At 37.9% G+C, this 18,483-nt stretch overlaps 1 protein-coding gene across 2 annotated transcripts in view; it reads left to right on the forward strand.

Annotated features, from left to right (window-relative positions):
• The window catches only part of GRAMD4 (GRAM domain containing 4), a 63,817-nt gene extending 45,873 nt beyond the window's left edge, over positions 1-17,944 (forward strand). For both annotated transcript variants that reach the window (XM_088533239.1, XM_088533240.1), the window contains 15 exons: positions 165-226; positions 2,303-2,435; positions 2,893-2,918; positions 4,393-4,484; positions 6,077-6,168; positions 7,005-7,053; positions 7,898-7,969; positions 8,768-8,811; positions 8,908-9,017; positions 10,256-10,410; positions 14,032-14,179; positions 14,618-14,711; positions 15,823-15,907; positions 16,834-16,902; positions 17,685-17,944. In XM_088533239.1, the coding sequence (XP_088389365.1) occupies positions 165-226; positions 2,303-2,435; positions 2,893-2,918; positions 4,393-4,484; positions 6,077-6,168; positions 7,005-7,053; positions 7,898-7,969; positions 8,768-8,811; positions 8,908-9,017; positions 10,256-10,410; positions 14,032-14,179; positions 14,618-14,711; positions 15,823-15,907; positions 16,834-16,902; positions 17,685-17,786 (1,333 nt within the window). In that variant the 3' untranslated portion in view covers positions 17,787-17,944. The remainder of the gene's footprint in view (positions 1-164; positions 227-2,302; positions 2,436-2,892; positions 2,919-4,392; positions 4,485-6,076; positions 6,169-7,004; positions 7,054-7,897; positions 7,970-8,767; positions 8,812-8,907; positions 9,018-10,255; positions 10,411-14,031; positions 14,180-14,617; positions 14,712-15,822; positions 15,908-16,833; positions 16,903-17,684) is intronic.
• Positions 17,945-18,483: the final 539 nt, after the last annotated feature.

The raw sequence follows: 18,483 nt of genomic DNA on the forward strand, positions 1-18,483 counted from the left end.
AGTACAATGAATATTTTGATTCTTGCCATAAAGCACAAGCTTCATTTTCTGTTGTCATGCGTGTGTTAGCTCAGCCATGGAAGCCAAGTTCTTCCCTTTCTTTACATCAGGCGCATATGGATTTTTATCAGCAGCATTTCACATTGTTTCCCTCCTCTTTCTAGAGCAGAAGAGGTGCCTGCAACTCAGCAACCTGCAAAGCCACAGCCACAAGCCAATGGAACAGGTAATCTTGGTCAAAAGAAAAAAGGACCAGTTGTGCAGTCTGTCCGTATATGATTGTGCATTTATGTTTTGTAGATGACTGTGCACACCTGATTAAGGAATTTACATTGCTCTATAAGACCCTCAGAAATGTAATGAAAGCTGTTACGTAACTTTAATTCTAGTATGCATAGCTGATCCTTGACTGCCTAGAAAACAGCTCTGATATATAAGGAAGATACTTGATCTTGTTCCCAGCTGCAAAAGCTCTTTGCTGTCATTAATTGTAACACTTGCTTTTTCTAAAGGAAAAGATAAATTATTTCAGAAGAAATAAATGTGTTCCCTTTTTTGCACATCTACCCTGCCTCCCTCATTTCTCAAGCTGCTGCTTAGGATTAATTGAATAAAATAATGATATTGGAAAGAGCTAAGAGAGCAGGCAGATTCTCAATCTTTTGGTGCACTTAAGCATTTCCTCCCCAACTATTGATTGAGGGTAACCAGTCAGACTTTTAAAACTGAAGATTAGTTGAAATAGAAGAGTTGTTCCTCCTGTACTGCCATAATGTCAGTAGTTTCTATTATGTGAACTATGGTTTACTCGTGTGTGTGTATGTGATGTGTGTTCAAAATGTTATCCTTTGTATTAGCTCCAGTATTGTCATATGGGAAACTTTGACTTCCTGTCTCTTATTTTCAAATGCAAGCTTTGCCTTACCTGCTTAGAAGGCTGGTTAGAGCAGGTGTAGCTGGCAGATCAGTCTTTCATAGCCCTCCTTAAACATGTCTTAATCTCACCTAGTTCTGTACTAAACTGAGGCCTGGTGTAGTTGTGTTTCCTCTTTGTAGCACTGTCTTGTTGACATAACTCTTCCCTGTTTCTGCTTATCAAAGACAGCTGCTTATTGCTTCTAAGAAGTCATTTTTTGAGTCAGAAATAAAGGAAGAGGTATTTTCTTAGCTTTCAGCTGCACTGCCTGAAACTTAAGGGCCTCATCGTATACTACATTTTCCACTGAGATTTATCTTGAAGTGGATATAGAGAACTCACAGAAAGCATTTATACTTTGCCATATAAGACGTTCCAGGCAGTATATGAATATATATTCCCTATATGGAAGGTAGCATAGAGAGTCTAATTTGTCTTGCCCCACTTTAAGAAAACAGAACACACGTGCACTCGCTTCCTCGCCCTGCTAATACTTCACTGTGCACCGCCAGTTGTAAAAATGTGTCATGCAGAATCGTGCTCAAGCTGCAGCCTCCCATTCTTGTCACTCTGGCTCTAAGGTGTTTTCTGGCTTTCTCTGCAGGAATGTCTTGGTTTATGTTTTCTTTTCTTCTAAATTACCCTTCAGCACAATAAAAGTGCTGAGATTTAGGTCAGTCTGATGTTTACAGGAACCTCTTGACCAGAAAATATTTTTACCATGTTGCTAGAAATTCTCATTTGTTAAAATATGTTTAAGTAATTTGTGTATTAAGATGCTTCCAGGTATTGTACTTACAGCAAAGCTTCTCCTGGAAGCAGAAATCAAGTTGAAGCAAGCAGAAATAGATTTTGCAAGTTTGACTTGTTCTCCTTCTATAAGTGACCGAAAAATTCCTCTATCTTACAAAATAGATATTCAAAAATTCGGACTTTCTGAATTAGGTGTCGCAATTCCTAAGACATTAAGACTGATCAGCAGAGATGTACAAGTTTGGGTCTCTGGTGGTCTCTGTGCAATAGCTGAGAGATCGAGCTGCCCAAGAGACTCTACCTGGCAGGGAATCACTGCTGAATGAGGGGGCTGATTTGAATGGTCAGGAAACTTGCCTGATTTCCAGTGAAATAAAATTCCCCCTATCTTTACTGAACTGTCTTGATAGATACATATATTATTTTTTTGACCATATATCCATTGATGTTGCCACAAAATGGTAAGAAAACTAAACAGGGTAGTGGATTCCCATGAAAAGTGTTGGTGAATGACAAGAAATCCTGTACAAAGAATGCTACACTACAAAAAACCATCATATGGGAGCAGATGCAGGCCTTGTATGAAGATGTCTTCTGATATTGCCCTAATATATAGTGTTTTGTTTTTTATAGATAAGCGTAGTCACACAGTGTGTTCAAGAGTCCAGAAGTGGTTTTATGACAAATTTGGGGAGTATGTTGAGGACTTCAGATTTCAGCCAGAGGAAAATACAGTGGAAACAGAAGAACCACTTAGTGCTAGAAGGTAAAGCTCTACTGCAGCTGTAAACAATTGTTGGCTTCTTTACAAAGTTCTTTACAACCTTTGCATAGTTCGAGCAAGTATTTACATAAAATGTAATGAAACAAAGTTTTGGTACCATTTTTCAACTGCAAATGCCTTGGCTGAGACACGAAATTTGAAATTTATCTGCTGTATGGGGTAGAATAATATTTTGGGAGTTAAGTCATGTACCCCTTGAAGACGGAAAACAAAGTCTTGGTTGGACAGGAGAGCTCTTATTTTTCCATTTTTGTTCTGATGCAAGTCGACTGTAGCAGTTACCAGACACACATTTCGCAATAAAGCTTTGTGTGCAAAAGTTTAATTTACAGTTGTATCTCTGATACCAATGTGCACAGCTGTATTTTAATACAACTCACTGCTTATCTGTTTAACAAGTTGCTTCCATCCATATCTTCATTTCTTTTTCTATTTACAGATTGACTGAAAATATGAGAAGATTAAGTAAGTATTTAGCAATGTTTTATATTCTGGAAATAAAAATAGTTCTTAGTGACCCCGTGGGGATGATTGCTGCATGTGAAAATACAGTGTTTTGAAATACTTCTGCAATTTCATAAACAAAAGTGCTTCTGAAATCCTGAATTAACATTTGGGATGCAAAACAACTTACAGGCAGGAGCAGTGGTAGAGGCTTGCTACCGGCTTTGGCTGCTGCTTCAGTTGTGCTGGTGCCACTCCAGGAAATCTGGTCCTGACTGTTCATGTCCTGTTGGGAATGCGTCAAGGAGAGCTGAACTGCAAGCTGAACCTGCCAGGGCGGCGTGCTGACCTCCAGAGCTCTCAACTGTGCTGTCAAGCAGGGGGTTACTTTTTGGCCTCCATGCAAGACGAGCCTTCTCAGCTGAGAAGGCAAAAAAATCAGTGTTTTCCAGCAAAGAAGGCAAAGGTCTCCTTGCAGCAGCCTTTTCCTGTTCCTTGTGTTCCCAAAATTGTTTGCGTAACTGGTAAAAGAACATTCAGGAATAGGAAGGGTAAAGGACAAGCCTTGAGAGGGCTGAAAAAGAGCAGTCCTCTTGCTGTTGCTGGCCCTGTGCGTGTCGGAGGGTGACAGTCCCCCCTGCATGGGGACGGGAAGAGCAAAGGGCTGCAGAGGCTGCAGGGACTTCTGCAGGTGCTGAGGTCCCCCGTCTCCTGCTCGGGGAGGGGAGGGCAGCAGACACGTGCTGGCAGTGCATGGGCTGCTGCAGAAACGTGGCCAGGAGGTGCCCAGCCTGGGTTGCAGCCAGCCCATTCAAGCAGTGGTAGCTTGTCCCTTGGTGGCTTGGAGCTGCCTCAGGCTCATCTGCCACCTCCTATACTAGGATGAAGTTGAAACATAGGAAGTTTAATCTCCATATGAGGAAGAACTTCTTTCCTGTGAGGGTGACAGAGCATTGGAACAGGCTGCCCAGGGAGGTTGTGGAGTCTCCTTCTCTGGAGATCTTCCAAACCCGCCTGGATGCCACCCTGTGCCACGTGCTCTAGGTGACCCTGCGTGTGCAGAGGGGTTGGACTAGATGACCCCTAGAGGTCCCTTCCAACCTCAACCATTCTGTGAGTCTGACGTACGCTGAGTTTTGGGGGTAATGTGAGTTGCTGGTATAGAGCTCAGAGCAGATTTCTGACAGAATCTACACTCTCCTGGTAAAGATAGTACTATTCTTGATTTCCTGCTGCTCACACCCATGTGAGATAACCTTTGTCTTGAATAATGCTTAGTATTTGGAAACATATTGCTTTCCTGGTTGCTTAGTTGCATTGATTTGTCTTTTGAAGTTTTGTTTGTTTCTTAAATTGGGTAATCTTTTTTTGTATTTACATGTTTTGAATATTCCTGTTAAATTCTAATTTGGTTGTTTGTCATTTAACTATAGTTTATTAATCCTAACAATTGTGTTTTGTTTGTTTGTTTTTTCTTTTTCTCCACTTCATTTAGAGAGAGGTGCCAAACCTGTTACTAATTTTGTGAAGAATCTTTCTGCCTTATCAGACTGGTACTCTATCTACACTTCTGCTATTGCCTTTATTGTAAGTGACCTTCTTCCTTGAGGAGTAGTAAGATATGGTAATTTCAATGAATTTCACTAAATACATTAAAAAGTTCTGAGTATAGGTTAAGTTACAATTTAGGTCAAATAGTGTAATTTCATATAACTCAAAATACTGGACAGTTGACACATCATTCATATTTCACAACTATTTCAATTGTGTAATTCTGGGTTTATTTTGTGTTATAGTTTTGCATCAGTAATACAGTTTGTAAGAATCTGGGCACTGTCCCCATGTTTCTTGCTTCCTGTCTCCCAGAGTTGTAATTTAATGGTTACTTCAGCCTCTGCAAAATCTTATTGTCTAGGGCTGAAATCCTAAGAGAGGCTGCATGTGATAGGAAGCTATCTTTTACTATTGGTATTTGTTTCATTATTAGGATCACTTTCATTGATAAGAGACTAAACGCCTCAATTTGAGTGAAATATAACGGGTATAATGGGTAAAAATCATGTCTTTGAGATAAATTAAAATAGTGCTGTGGGGTTGTGGGGGAAAGTTTCCATGCTGCAAAGTGATGGAAGTATTTAGCTGGGCTTTGCTTTGTTTTCCTTTGAATTATTAAATGATCTAAATTATTTTTTTCATGGTATATATGAAATATTTTCATGTCAAAGTTATTAATTATTAAACAGTAGCTATGCCTAACTTTGTCAACGTGCCCCGTTGTGTGGAGATGACACGACACGTGGGATCATGTTCATTTCGTGATCCCAGCGCAGCCTTCCTGAATGCTGCTTTGCACTGCTCCGTTTAGGGAGTGGGAAGGAGGAGCCTTCCCCTAGCAATTCCTTTGGTGCTTCTCTTGTGTCTGTTCCTAGTCCAGTTATTTTCCTCTCACCTTTCAACAAAAGCATTTTCCAGATAAAAGCTGAAAGAGCATCTTGAGGTGTTTGTTCAATAACTTTGGAAATCTTGGAGCCGGAGCCCTGTTTCATTTTATGGTTATGACTAAAACACCTCATGTCTTGGAACAGAACAGCTCTAGGCTCTACGTTTGCACAAGTTCAGGAAGGGACAAGTACCTTCTGAATCACTTTGTGTCTACTAGTTGCTGAGCAAAGTAAATCTGTTTTCCTGCAGCCTTCTCAATCTTGTTAAGCTTGGTAAAGAATTAGGGATTTAATTGACCTGAAGTAATACAGGGAGAGTTAATCCTGTTGCTCCTGTAAGTGACTGAGTGCTGGAACTCTTATTCGTCTCCTACACGATTGCTTTGGTAGCCCTAAGTCAAGCTGGGCTGCATTATGGTCGTAGAGCAGATTCAGCCTTTAATGTTTAATTTTTGTTTCTACATCACGTCAGTTGCAGTGCTGGAAAAATTCAGTCTCTCATACATCTGAAGGTTATTTAAGTGTCATTTCTTTGAGATTTGGTTCAGTCTTATAATTTTGACTTTCCATGATGAATGCAGGGACTTTGTTGTGAATCAGTTGTGAGTTGCTCACATTCATCAGCATTTGTGGTCAGAGTCGTGTTCTGAGCTGCACAGGCAGGAAGCTGCTGTGCTTTATACAGTTTTATACAGTGCTTAATCTTCCTTTTCTTTTTTTTTTCTTCTTAATCTGCAGATTTACATGAATGCTGTATGGCATGGCTGGGCCATTCCTATGTTCTTATTTTTAGCAATTTTGAGGTTGTCCCTAAATTACCTCATAGCCAGGTATTTACCTAAATACTAGATTATTTTTTTGTAATGCTGTGTTTGAAAGCTCTTTAGTGATTTTTGGTGTTGAATCGTAAACCAGTACCTTCTCTAACGTTGTGAGTTAAAATAAAAGGTTTAATGAGACAAACTTCAAACTCCAGTAACCTTTGTTATACTTCTTGATCTCTGTAATTTTTGCCTGCTCTAAGGAGGTACTGCTAACCCCGCTGACTGCTGCCCCTCATTTCTACAGACTTGGGTCATCATAAATAGTACTGCAAGTTCTCAGACAAATTTAAAAATTCTAAAATAAATAAAAGCATTTTTCCTGCAGTACTTGAACTAGTTGAAATATGGCACTTTACATATTAAGACTTACTGCTTTTTCCTAGAGAAAATTTTCACCTAGGCCTGAAATTGCAGTTTAGTTCTTGGGACTCTTAGCACATCTGTATCTGAAATATCTCATCTGTGTATGCAGTCCTCATGAAGATACCTTTTTAAGAGATATTTTTCTTGTACTGAAAGGATATTTTAAATGCTGTTGTAGGCTTACAGCATTTTGCCTTAAATTAAGGGGGGGGAAAAAAAGCACACTAGTGTGTATTATGTTCCGATTTATTAATTGACACTCACTGACTGATACTTCATTCTTTATCAGTATCTTTATAACTAACGTCACTTTTAAATAACTTAAAATATTTAAGTTGCTTGCTTTGTTCTTAAGTAATGTAGTTCTTAAGTTGTTTGTTGCTCTATTTTTTAAGTAGAAAACTACTTCTGTTAAAAATAATCAGTGTTGGCAAGCGGAATAAAAATAGCATCTCTTTAACTGTTTCCCTAACTTTTAGGGGCTGGAGAATACAGTGGAGCATTGTGCCTGAAGTTTCTGAACCCATGGTAGGTCTTCCATGAGCTTGACCTGTATGCTTGCATTAGAAGTTGCACTTTCTCATTCACAATTCAAATTTAAATCCTTTCATGCTGATTTAGGAAAAGTGAGATCCTGTGGAATCACTTTCAAAAAGCCTGATCTGTTTCTTTATAACTTTTTGAAATTATTCAGTTGTCTTTGTAACATTTGGAAATTATTACTTATATGCTCTGCTTTTAGGAAAAGTTGGACTAAATGACCTCTGAAGGTTCCTTCCTAATTGAATTGCCATATTATCCTAACTTTGATGTTCTCTTGCCTGGTTTTTTTTTTTTTTTCCTTCTAATAATTAATATGGATAGAATTCTTTGAATTTCAAACCTTTTCCTAAGGCTTAATGAGATTTTTTTTCCTGGTTAATTTTGTTACTCCTAAAAGACCAATAATATTTGAAAAAGTTCCTGATGTAAAAACATTAACTGAAGGACAGTTCTGTGTTAAACCAGAAATAGGTCGGTTTAAGTGTGCTGTCTTAGACTGAACACCATTAGCTGTGTTGCTCGAAAGACTTTTTGAAGTCTTTCACAGTTTCATATTATCATGCATGCATAAGCCATGGAGGAAAAGCATTAATAACATAACCAAGAATGAAAGACACACACCGTAGATCTAAAACAGGGCAAGAACTTGGTAAGTACAGAGACTGCTTAAAGGGAGACTGTTATTGCCAAGAATGTTGAAGGTTCGAGTTGACAGTAGGAATTTTATAAAATATCCATTTCATCTGAACTGCAGACTAATTAGTTGTCCTTTTTTTTTTTTCCTTTTCCTTTTTCTTTTTCTTTTTTTTTTTTTTGTTTTTGTTTCAAGGAACCTCCAAAAGAGGACCTGACAGTGTCAGAAAAGTTTCAGCTTGTTCTAGATGTGGCTCAGAAAGCACAGGTACTGTACTGCTTTCTCTTACTGCTTCCTGAAAACCAGGGAGATTAATTCTGAGAGTATCTTGTTGTGCAACAGTACAAACAGTAGTTTTCATACGTTCTTATCTTCACTTAAAAGTCTCAATAAAATACCCAAAGGTTTTCAGCACCTGATTGGTAGCGCCAGGATCCATTTGCTAGTTCCTTTCTCAGCAGCAGGAAGTGTCATTACTTCTTATAAGCATCTTCTGAGTCTTCTTGGGGAAAGAAAACTTACAGGTGTTGGGATAGCAAGAAAGATACTGGATAACCTTGTTAATGTTAAGCAATGCCTACTACATAAACGATTGGGAGAATTATGTACTTCAAGGGCATTTTTAAAAAATCTGTCAATGATGTGTTTCAAAAGATGCTGATAGTCCCACATTTGGACTCAGTAATCATGAAAACTTCCTGAAATTTTAGTGTTCAAAATGTTTGAACAAACTTCCCATTTTGCTACCTACTGTCAGAAGCTCTTATAAGCTCTGATAATGTAATACAAAATTTTCTCAATAACAACAACAAAACTTTCCTATTCTAACAGTGCTGTCGGGTAAATTCTTCCTTTACTTCTAATAAACAATGATAAGTTACAGAACAAAATGTAAAGCTGGATGGAAGTCATTTGAATATTGCTATTCAATTCTGTATTTATTCAGTTGTGGAATGCATGAGATAATGGAGTTACCATATAGAAGTGTTTTTGTCTTCTATCATGTGGACAAAAAAAAAAAAAAATCGCCAGAACTTGGATTTAATTCTCTCACTTCTTATGCAGAACCTTTTTGGCAAGATGGCAGACATACTGGAAAAAATTAAAAAGTAAGTTATCTGACTTGAGTCATTTTTCCTCAAAATTTGAAAAACTTGAAAAATCCTGGCAAGCTGGTAATAAAACTCTGTTTTTTTTGTTTTCAGCTTGTTCATGTGGGTCCAGCCAGAAATAACACAGAAGCTCTACATTACTTTATGGGCAGCTTTTATTGCATCCTGCTTTTTGCCCTACAGGATTATTGGTCTTGCAATGGGTAAACACAATAAATAATTGACAGTCTACATTTAATGCTTTACAGTGTGGCATGCTCTTTGGAGTGGAAATTTTGGAGTTTAAGAAAGAAAACTGCATTAATAAATAATGCAGCGTTTTAAAGTATCATCATTGTTCTTGGCATTGTCTGTCACATGGAGTTTAAATCATCTCTGAATATGTACTGCAATAGAAAAGGACAGGATAATGCATTTGCTCCTTGAGGTGGGTTAGCTTTTGATGAGCCATTAGCCTTCAGACTGTCAGTTACAAGGCTGCCAAAAAGTCTCCTCTTTTGAGGATTTTGGGTCACACTTCCTTCCAAATGAAATCTGTGGGACAGCATAGAAGATGTGAATATGATAGGGAAAGTGGAGGGACTAATGTGATTACTCTTAGAGGATAGGATGAATACAGTGCTAGGGGTAACTTGGCAGATATTTGAGTTTTTGCCTGAGAATTGGTATAGATACCAATTGGTAGAGATACCAGTTCTCTAAGATACGAGACCATCTTCTCTAAAGTATGAGGCTGTGTCCTGTGAGCCAAGAGCTCTCATTTCTTTTCACTGAAGATACAAGGAGGTCGCATGAGTATTAATTTTAGTGCTGTTGAACTTCAAATTTCTGTGTTAACTTAAACATATATGTAGGTTTACTTGGTGTAGTGGTTAATTATGTGTGTGAGGAAAATATTCTTCTAATTCTTAGAATGAAATCTCAATTATATTCCTTACAGTCTTGAGAGAGTATTTTGGCCCCTTATTTTCTAACATAGCTGAGAAATGAAAATATATGAGATAAGAGGACATGCTCAGCTGGAAGAGGGAGTTTAATATAACGCGTGAGAGCCCTCTGTGGTCATTTAAATTTATGCAGGGAACTGCAAAATTGAATCCTCTGGAATATATTTTTATTTCAGAAGTATATTGTGATTCGGAAAGCTGCTGATAGTTACGAACTTATATTTGAGTTATTTTAATTTTCTTTTGTCTAGTAAACTACAGAATTAATGAAAAGTCCTGTGAGGGGAGGAAGAGTACCTGAGTAGGGGAAGGAAAGGAAAATAATTTCCTGCCTTCCTTGTAAGAAAAATCAAAATATTAAAGCAAAAAGAATGGGTTGGCACTGTGATACTTACAGAATTTGGTTTGTTCGTGAGCTTGTTAAAAAGTGATAAAAACCATCCGGTTCTTAACACCAGTCAGAACATCCTTTGCTAAACTGACCTTTTTTTCAGGTCTCTATGCTGGAATCAAGTTTTTCCTTATCGACTTTATCTTCAAAAGATGTCCCAGACTTAGAGCTAAGTATGATACTCCTTACATCATCTGGACAAGTCTACCCACAGATCCTCAACTGAAAGAAAGATCTAACGCTACAGTGTCGAGACGGGTAACAATAATACTTTATTTTTTCTTGTTCTTCTCTTTTTCTCTCCCCTCTCCCTAGCATATGAAAATCAGATCCCTTTCTCCCTTCCCCTTCTCCCCAGTGACTAGAGCACATTAAAGTAAGGTTAGTTAAGTCTTAATATTTGGTGTTTATAATTTTTTCCCCTTCAAGATCCACAGCTTTCATATTGATTCTATTTCTTGTTTAAAAAAAAAAAAAGCCTGGGAATACTGGGAATTATATACAAAATGTTCAGAAATGACTATGAAAATAAAATCATCCATATTAACATTAGTGTCTTACTAACATACATTTTATGTAATTTTCATATCAAAATTTTAGTCTTTTTGTATTCACCTTTGTTCTCAAACATTCTATTTAATGGAGATTCAGCTGCTTATGTGGATTTAAGAGCAGTTATTAAAAAAGATTTAGTACAGTAGGTATCTTACTAATGGGATGAGCATTAGTAGATGTAGAGTAGTAGACTTGCAGCTTTGGGTATTATGTCTCATGGTTATCAGTAATAGATGACCTTTTAGCATGGTGATGAGTAATGGCCTTTTGCTATGTCAGTATTCCTAAAAGTAATTTTTCCTTTTGTTAAAACAGAGTGGTTAAACTGCTTTGAGGATTGAAATGGTAACTTAAAAACAAGTCTTGCTTTCACATACCCATGAGATTGTCAGTGTTTACAGTAGTAAAACTTTAGTCTAATTCCCCCCCCTTCTTTTTTTTTTTTTTTTTTAATTTGCTTAATGCTGCTTTTCACAGTATCTAATTGCTCTCCTAGGGTATTTGAATACTGTCAAAATTCCCTGACTAAAGTGTGATGCACTTTACCAGTAACTCAGTCTTCCTAGCTGGACAGCAAAAGGCCTAAACACACGAGCTCTTGGCTAACCTGCCAAGAAGAAGAAATAAAGGGTTTGGGGGGAGGTTGAGCAGGGGTGGGAAGTTGCTGAGAACCACAGCACAATTTGATATTTCAGAAGGAGGCAGAAAATATTTGAAAGTGCTCATATTTTCTAAAGGGTGAGAGAAAGCAGTGAGCTGTTGGACAGAGCTGTAGGGTCTGTTGCCTGCAGCCTACATTGCTGCTGCTGGCAGAAGACTGGGTTAAACCTTTCTGGCACCTCAAGAGCTTCCAGGTTGGCACCCGTGTTCTGTGATCGTTGTGGCTGCTTCATCACTCAGGAAGATTGTTCCTGGTTGTGTCAGTGATCTGCCTTGGGGTTGGAGAAGCTCTGAATTGTTGAGCTTGAATCCATGAACTAGAGAGTAATTGTCCCTTCTGGCTCTTCCTTATGGCCGATGTTTTGACAAGTAGGCCAGATTTTTGAGGCTGCTGTACCTGACGTGTCAGTGTTGGCTTTTCTCCCTGAAAAGGATGTGCAGGAATGCAGGATCCAATTCAAAATGTCTTTGAAAGCATCAGCTTGGTCTCAGTTTTTAGACAAGCATTCTTACCCACTGAGAGATTTCTGGGAACCTAGTAGGATAAAAACATCTCAAATGGGTTTTTATGTTTTTTCATACAAAAGACAGAGTCCCAAAATGTGCAATGTCAGCATATGTGCACTGGCTTCAGCTTCCTTTCTTTAAACAGTCTGCAAGATACTGTAGAGACACTTAGTCCCCATGCAGTATTTATGGCCTATGCCACCCTGGCCTCACATTCTCCAGGAGCAATCCTGGCACCCGTACCAGGTAAAGGTCATATGTCAAAAGCTCAAGATCAACAGATCAACAAAACTAGCAAGGAACCTCTTTGTCAATCTCCAGATTACTGGTGATTATTGCTGAAACGACTGGTTTAGATCTAAATTAGCTGCTTGTGCTAAGGGTAGAGGAAATTCTTTCCTGTTTTCGGAAGGATTAGTAAGGGCAAACCTCCTCTTCCCATCCCCAGCCACAGGAATAGGGTTTGGTGCTGAAGCTTAACTGTCCTTTCAGTCTCTTTATATTATGGGTGCAAAGGAATCAGAGCAGCCAAAGGAAGAATACAGTTTGTTCCAGAGCAAAAAGCATTAAATGCCTTGCCTGACCTGCTGTGTGGTGTGGGCTATGGAACTTCACCTGGTTACTGCCACATAGAGCCAAATTACTCCCTTGTCTGAGAAAGCCTTCCAACAAACTCAGCAGACAAAAAAAACGGAGAAACTTTCTTTCCTTGGTTCCAGGGACTTAATCATTGCTAAGGGCAAAGCAAAAGGCAGTAGCTGAGGCAATAGCACAGCCACCATCAAACATTTGCTGTCAACACCAACGTTCTTCATCTTTTTTTTTTTTTTTTTTTTTTTTTTTTTCCCCTGCAGCATCATTGTACTACAGTACCCCGAAAAGCCAGCTAGTAAATCCCCTTTGTCTGGCCTGGTTTGTCAGCCTGATTTATAGCCAGTGATGGCAGCCCGTATTTTTCATTTGCTTTGGGCTTCTTTTGTTAGAGCTAAATCCTGTGAAGCGTTCGGTGCCGCCAGCTGAGGCTGGAAAAACACCCAGCTGAGCTAGCCGGCCTGCAGCAGGCCTAGGCCTTTCCACGGGAGGGCTGGGCCCTGAGCTCCCCTTGTCAGCGCGCCAGTTGTTTAACTGGGAATGCGTGTGTGAATGCATTCAGGAGAGCCTTTAACATTTCCATGACAAAAAACAGCCTTTACAGTCATGTGGTGCCACTATGAAGAGTAGAGGAGCAAATGCAAGCGAGCCTGGTGAAAGAAGCTGCCCGCTCCCCTCCCATCGCCGCGGTCAGGAGCTCCATTTACGAGGAGATTTTTACACTGGTAGTTCATGTCTGAGAGCTCCATGTTACTTTTTTAAGGATTCTGACAACCATTCCAGCTTTTATTTCATATGCCAAACACTCTTAAAAGTCAACTTTAAAAGATCAATGCCTCTAGCATAACCTGAATCAATTGCACTGGTGTGCTCTAACCACTGATCATTTTTTTTGATTACATTCATTGTGTGTAGTCACTTGGTATGTGAGTAGTAAGAACTTGAAGCTTCACTCAGTTCATGTTTTATTCTATGTATTATACTGTTAAATAGATTTCACTTTTTTCTTTTGTCACTGTCACATTTGTGTTGTTTGTTTCTTTTCCTGCTAGCTGTCAGGGCATGAAAAGGTATGGATCGCAGCGTGGAAAACTTCCTTTTCAGTTTCAGCATTTGTATTCATGAGTTTATGCAATTTGGTGTGACTTTTTTCTTTGTTTGCTCTTTTTTTTTTTCCTTTGTTTCTTAATTTACTTTATGCACTATGGGTTTGGTCTGTCTCTTGAAGACAAGATGCAGTACTGATAATACATTAACCATTGGTAGTACCACTAGTATATTAATGTGAGTTGTGTGCAGTGACTTAGCTATATCTAATCAGATATATTTTGTAGTATCACAAAAAGGTATTTTAATATAGATGCTTCTAATGCCATGTGCCCTCACCCTGCAAAGGCCATCAAAGGGTAATTTTCTTCAGATGCCATACTAGAGCATTGTGGTATAGCAGCCGATGAAAATTGTGAATTTACCTTCTTTTAGGAAGAACAGCTAGCCAAGCTATTTTCAAAAGTTCAATCTAAACATTGCTGTTCAAATTTTGGAATCATATTTATTTCTTTACAGCTTCAAACAGCAGCATCAAGAAGTTATGTAGGCTCAAGCGCTCCAGCTGGAATAAACAAGGATGAAGACAGTAGTCGTTTTCATACCACTAAGAGAGGCAATTTCCATGAAGTTTTTAACCTGTCAGAAAATGAGCGCCCGTTAGCAGGTATTTATACGATAGAAGGCCACACTAGTAGAATATTTTTTTCTGAAAAACCTAGAGCACTTTAAAGATTACTTCCCTTTTTGCATTAAGTATAGAAATAAAGTTTTTTTAAAAAATACTTGGTTTAAATTTGGATGGTTGGAGAAGGTTTTCTTCATTCCACTTCTATAGAGTTCTTTGGAAGAAGGCACAGCCTGGCATGCCTTTTGTGGTAGTACAACTGGGTCAGTTATGTGATCGTTAAAGGAAATATATATATATAAAGTAGTGTTAAAATAGATATGTTTCTATTTAGAAATACTTTCTTTAGGTTTGCTTTGTAGACAATTCTTGTTGCAAGTAGCTAAAGTTTCATTTTCAGTGCTTTCTGCTGTTTCATAATATAACTACTGGCAGTAGTAACTTTCTTTCCTGATTGCTTTTTTATTTGTTTTTTAGTGTGTGAAAATGGCTGGCGTTGTTGTTTGATTAACAGAGATAGGAAGATGCCTACAGACTACATTAGAAATGGGATTCTTTATGTCACAGAAAAGTGAGTCACTGCATTCAACACCTTCCTTAGGAAGGAAAAGCAACGTACTTATTCAAAAAGTAAATCTAAAAGTAATCCTTTAATGATATTTTGAAACTACACTCCTCCGAACCTCTGATAAGATGGTATAAAATGTCTTTCCATGGTGCTCAGAAGCTCAGATAGCACCATATGAGGGGGAGGACTAAATCTAGAGAATGCTAAAGCTAAACAAATGTGTTAGTGCCTTGGAAATGCACGCCCAGGAATGAAGAATAGCTTTATATAGTCAGCTGTGAGTAGCTGCCATTCTTGCCATAGAGAGCGTACTAAATCTGTGTGTGTGCAAACACATATATTCATATCCATATTTTAAACTGAAAGAACTATATGTATTTTTGAGATCTGTACTTAAGAGTATTTGCTAAATAACCATTAGTTTCTTTGTTTTCCTTGAAACAATGTGCAACAAAAGAAAACAGAAATTTATGTCTTAGTTTCAAAACCTATTCTTGATTTTTGTTTTATAATCTTTCCTCTCTGTTTCCTGTTATGCTGAATAAGCATTATCAATACTGTTTGGGCTCTTTGCACTGAAATTCCTTTGGTGTATAATGAATGAAAGTAAAGCTAATCTGTATGCAATGCCATCTAGTGATGGAGAACACTTTCCAGCAGTTAGAAATCTGTGTTTTTGTTCCCATCACTATAACATGAAACTAATGCAGTGTTTTCCATTCATGTACTTTAAGGAGAGTAAAAGATTTATAAGATTTTATAAGATTTGGGTGATTTGTTATCTCAGCTGTTTCAAAATACAGTTACCTTCTGTATCTTTAAAATATTTGCCAGGTTTCAAGGCGTAAACATTCAGTACAGTAATATAAAAATAAGAATTTTGTGTGCATACCATATGTTACTAGAATTTTAAATTAGCCAGTTATTAGAACATTCATAAATTCTATCTTAGAATCTATAAGTGAATTGAAATTTCAATTGAAATTGATTTTTTTTTTTTGAAACTTAATTTTTAACCTGTGAGGCTTCAAACTCCAGAAGTGAAAGGAAGGATAACAACAGCTTTGTTTTAGAATATTGTATTAAGATGAGCATTTTATTTCCTTTTCTGCAGTTACTTGTGCTTTGAAAGCTCCAAATCTGGATCATCTAAAAGAAATAAAGTTATAAAGCTAACGGATATTACAGATATTCAGAAGGTAAGTCTAGTTTGTTGGTGGTGGTTTTGCAAGTAGAGGCGAAACTTATTTTGTTCAAGTTTTGCTTTTGTGTTTATGTCATTTCAAAAAGAAGTATGATATTGGTAACTTTTATAACCAGGCGTGTAATTTTTCAGCCAAGGTTTTGCAGAATGGCCTGCTTAGTTACTAGGACTCACCACATGCACACTCCTGCGAGTATAAAATTTCATGATCCCATGAGTATGGAATAAGGTTTACTGAACTCTTCTACTCCTGATTTATTTTAAACTTAAAGCTGCTTTGCACCTTAGCTCTTGTGTTGACTAGAGGACTGTATGCTTTAATAAGATGTACTGGTTAAACAGACATTGTGTATCTGTAGGTGCTTCATCTTAAAGTAAATGTCTCAGAATTACTGTCAATGGAGAAGGGTAAAACACTTAAGTAGCCTTATGGAATCTGACAGGAATTTTGTCTAGTTTAGATCCCATATCTAACGGAGGCAGTAGTGAATGTTTAGAAGCATGGCAAGTACAGAGCAAGTTTTATCAACCTCACAGTCATCAGGATTTATTCTGAGATATGTTATGCTGCTGCAATCCATGGCAGTCTTGGCTGGGCCACTCCTGGCAATAGCCTTTTAGCAGAGAGTCAGTTTGAGACCAAGGGCCATTCCATTGCATGGGCTCCTGTGCACAGGAGGAGGAAAACTCGTAAGATTTTTGCCGAATGTGCATGAGTGATGCTGTGCCCATTGGCTCAAGGCGCAAAGGACAGTATCTTGGTTGTTCTTGATCCTTACAAAGGCACATTAGCTGAGGGTAGGAAGGTCTGCTGTTGATGAACTGCGTAACCTTCTCAGCACCTCTTGAAGTTGTTTACTACCTAAGATAACTTTGGTCTGTGGGTTCTTTTTTTTCTTTTCTTTTTTCTTTTTTTTTTAGTATAAAGTACTCTCCGTTCTCCCAGGATCAGGGATGGGAATTGCTGTTTCAACACCATCTACACAAAAAGTAAGTGGGCAGCTGTATGGTATTGCTGGGTTTGGCTTCCAGCCTTTTTTGTCTTTGTGCTTAGCTTCAACATAAATACCTTTTATTTTTCTCTAATTGCAGTGTTTGACTTTTTAAACTCACCTGGGTGGTATTCAATATATTTAGTTTCAGAATTTGAATGAATTAAACATTAGCCTGTGCAACTGCCTGTGTGTGGACTATTTAACTGTGCTTTGCTTCTCCTTTCTGCTCCGTTATATCACCCCTGCGCTGGCTGTTCCCGCACGTGCTTTGTGAAGAGCGTGGGGCCTGGTTTGCAGTGCAATCTGAAATTAAACCCTGGTGGCCCAACACTATTTCAGAGTGAGGAGTGGTCTCCTTCATAAGTGACAGGCTTTGGGAGAGAGGGCCTAATCCTCTGAGTTTTCCTGTTTCAGACTTGGTCTGCTAAAGATTTAAGCTTCCTTAAGCCCTGAATACCTTTTTGAGCAACAAGCTTTTACTAGTGTGACTGAATCTTATCTTAAACCAATTGCTTATAAAACCTTTTTTTTTTTGTTTTCAATTCATATGACAGTTGTACCAGCCTTTCTACTCAGTTTGATACTGAAAAATACTTCTTAATTAAAAGAGATAAAAATTTTAATATGCTTAAATAAATATTCTGTGTATTGAAAGTAAGGGATTCTTAAGTTTTTATCAATGCACCTGGAGCACAACTCATCTCCTATGACCAAAAACATTCTTAAAGACTTTTCTTTTACAGACTGACGTGATTTTTCTTTTTCCCTGTCATTTAGCCTTTGGTGTTTGGTGCCATGGTACACAGAGATGAAGCTTTTGAGACTATTTTCAACCAATATATGAAAATAACCTCTGCATCGTCAACCTGTGAGAGCTAGTATCTTACCTTAGAAGATCGAAAGAAACTTTCTCAATTTACGACTTGGCAGTGGGAAAAAAGAACATCCTCATCTATTTTGCAATAATTTTTCTTGTCTTGTGGTTTTTATTCTATCTGTTACATAAATCAAGTGTATTTTTTATATGCCTTCATGTTTGTTTTTAAGGTTTTTGTAAAAAAAAGAAAAAAATGAAACAAAACAGTGAAAGTGCTATCATCACTATTAGCCTTGCACATTAAGCACTTTTAATGTTTATTTACTGACATTAAAAGCTGGGAAGATACTCAGAGATCTGGCTGAATAATGGACTGAAACAGATTCATCCTCTTAACTACACTGAGATCACTAGGGATGTATTTGTCCCATAATCTCTTTTTTTTTTTCCTTTTTGTTTTTTGTTTTTTCTTTTTTTCCTGAGACCTGGGAGTTACAGCTGCAGTAGCCTGCAGTCTGTTTTCAGCTCTGAGTTCTCAATTGGGTTCTTCGTTAAACTGAAAGCAACACGAAATAGCATCTTAGTATTTCCATATTGATATGTGCACTGAAAATAACTCCTTCTTGCTAGTTCTGGCATTGCAGAAGGGTGTTTTAACAGTCCGATTTGGTCCACCTTTCCCGCATAGAGAGGTTCAAATTGTTTGTACAGTGAATTGGAGGAAAATATTTGTGACTATATCTTCCTTTCCTAATTAAC

This window comes from Tinamus guttatus, unplaced genomic scaffold, assembly GCF_059628265.1.
Source record: "Tinamus guttatus ecotype Peru unplaced genomic scaffold, ASM5962826v1 Tinamus_guttatus_pri_ptg000489l, whole genome shotgun sequence".
Classification (NCBI taxonomy): Eukaryota; Metazoa; Chordata; class Aves; order Tinamiformes; family Tinamidae; genus Tinamus; species Tinamus guttatus.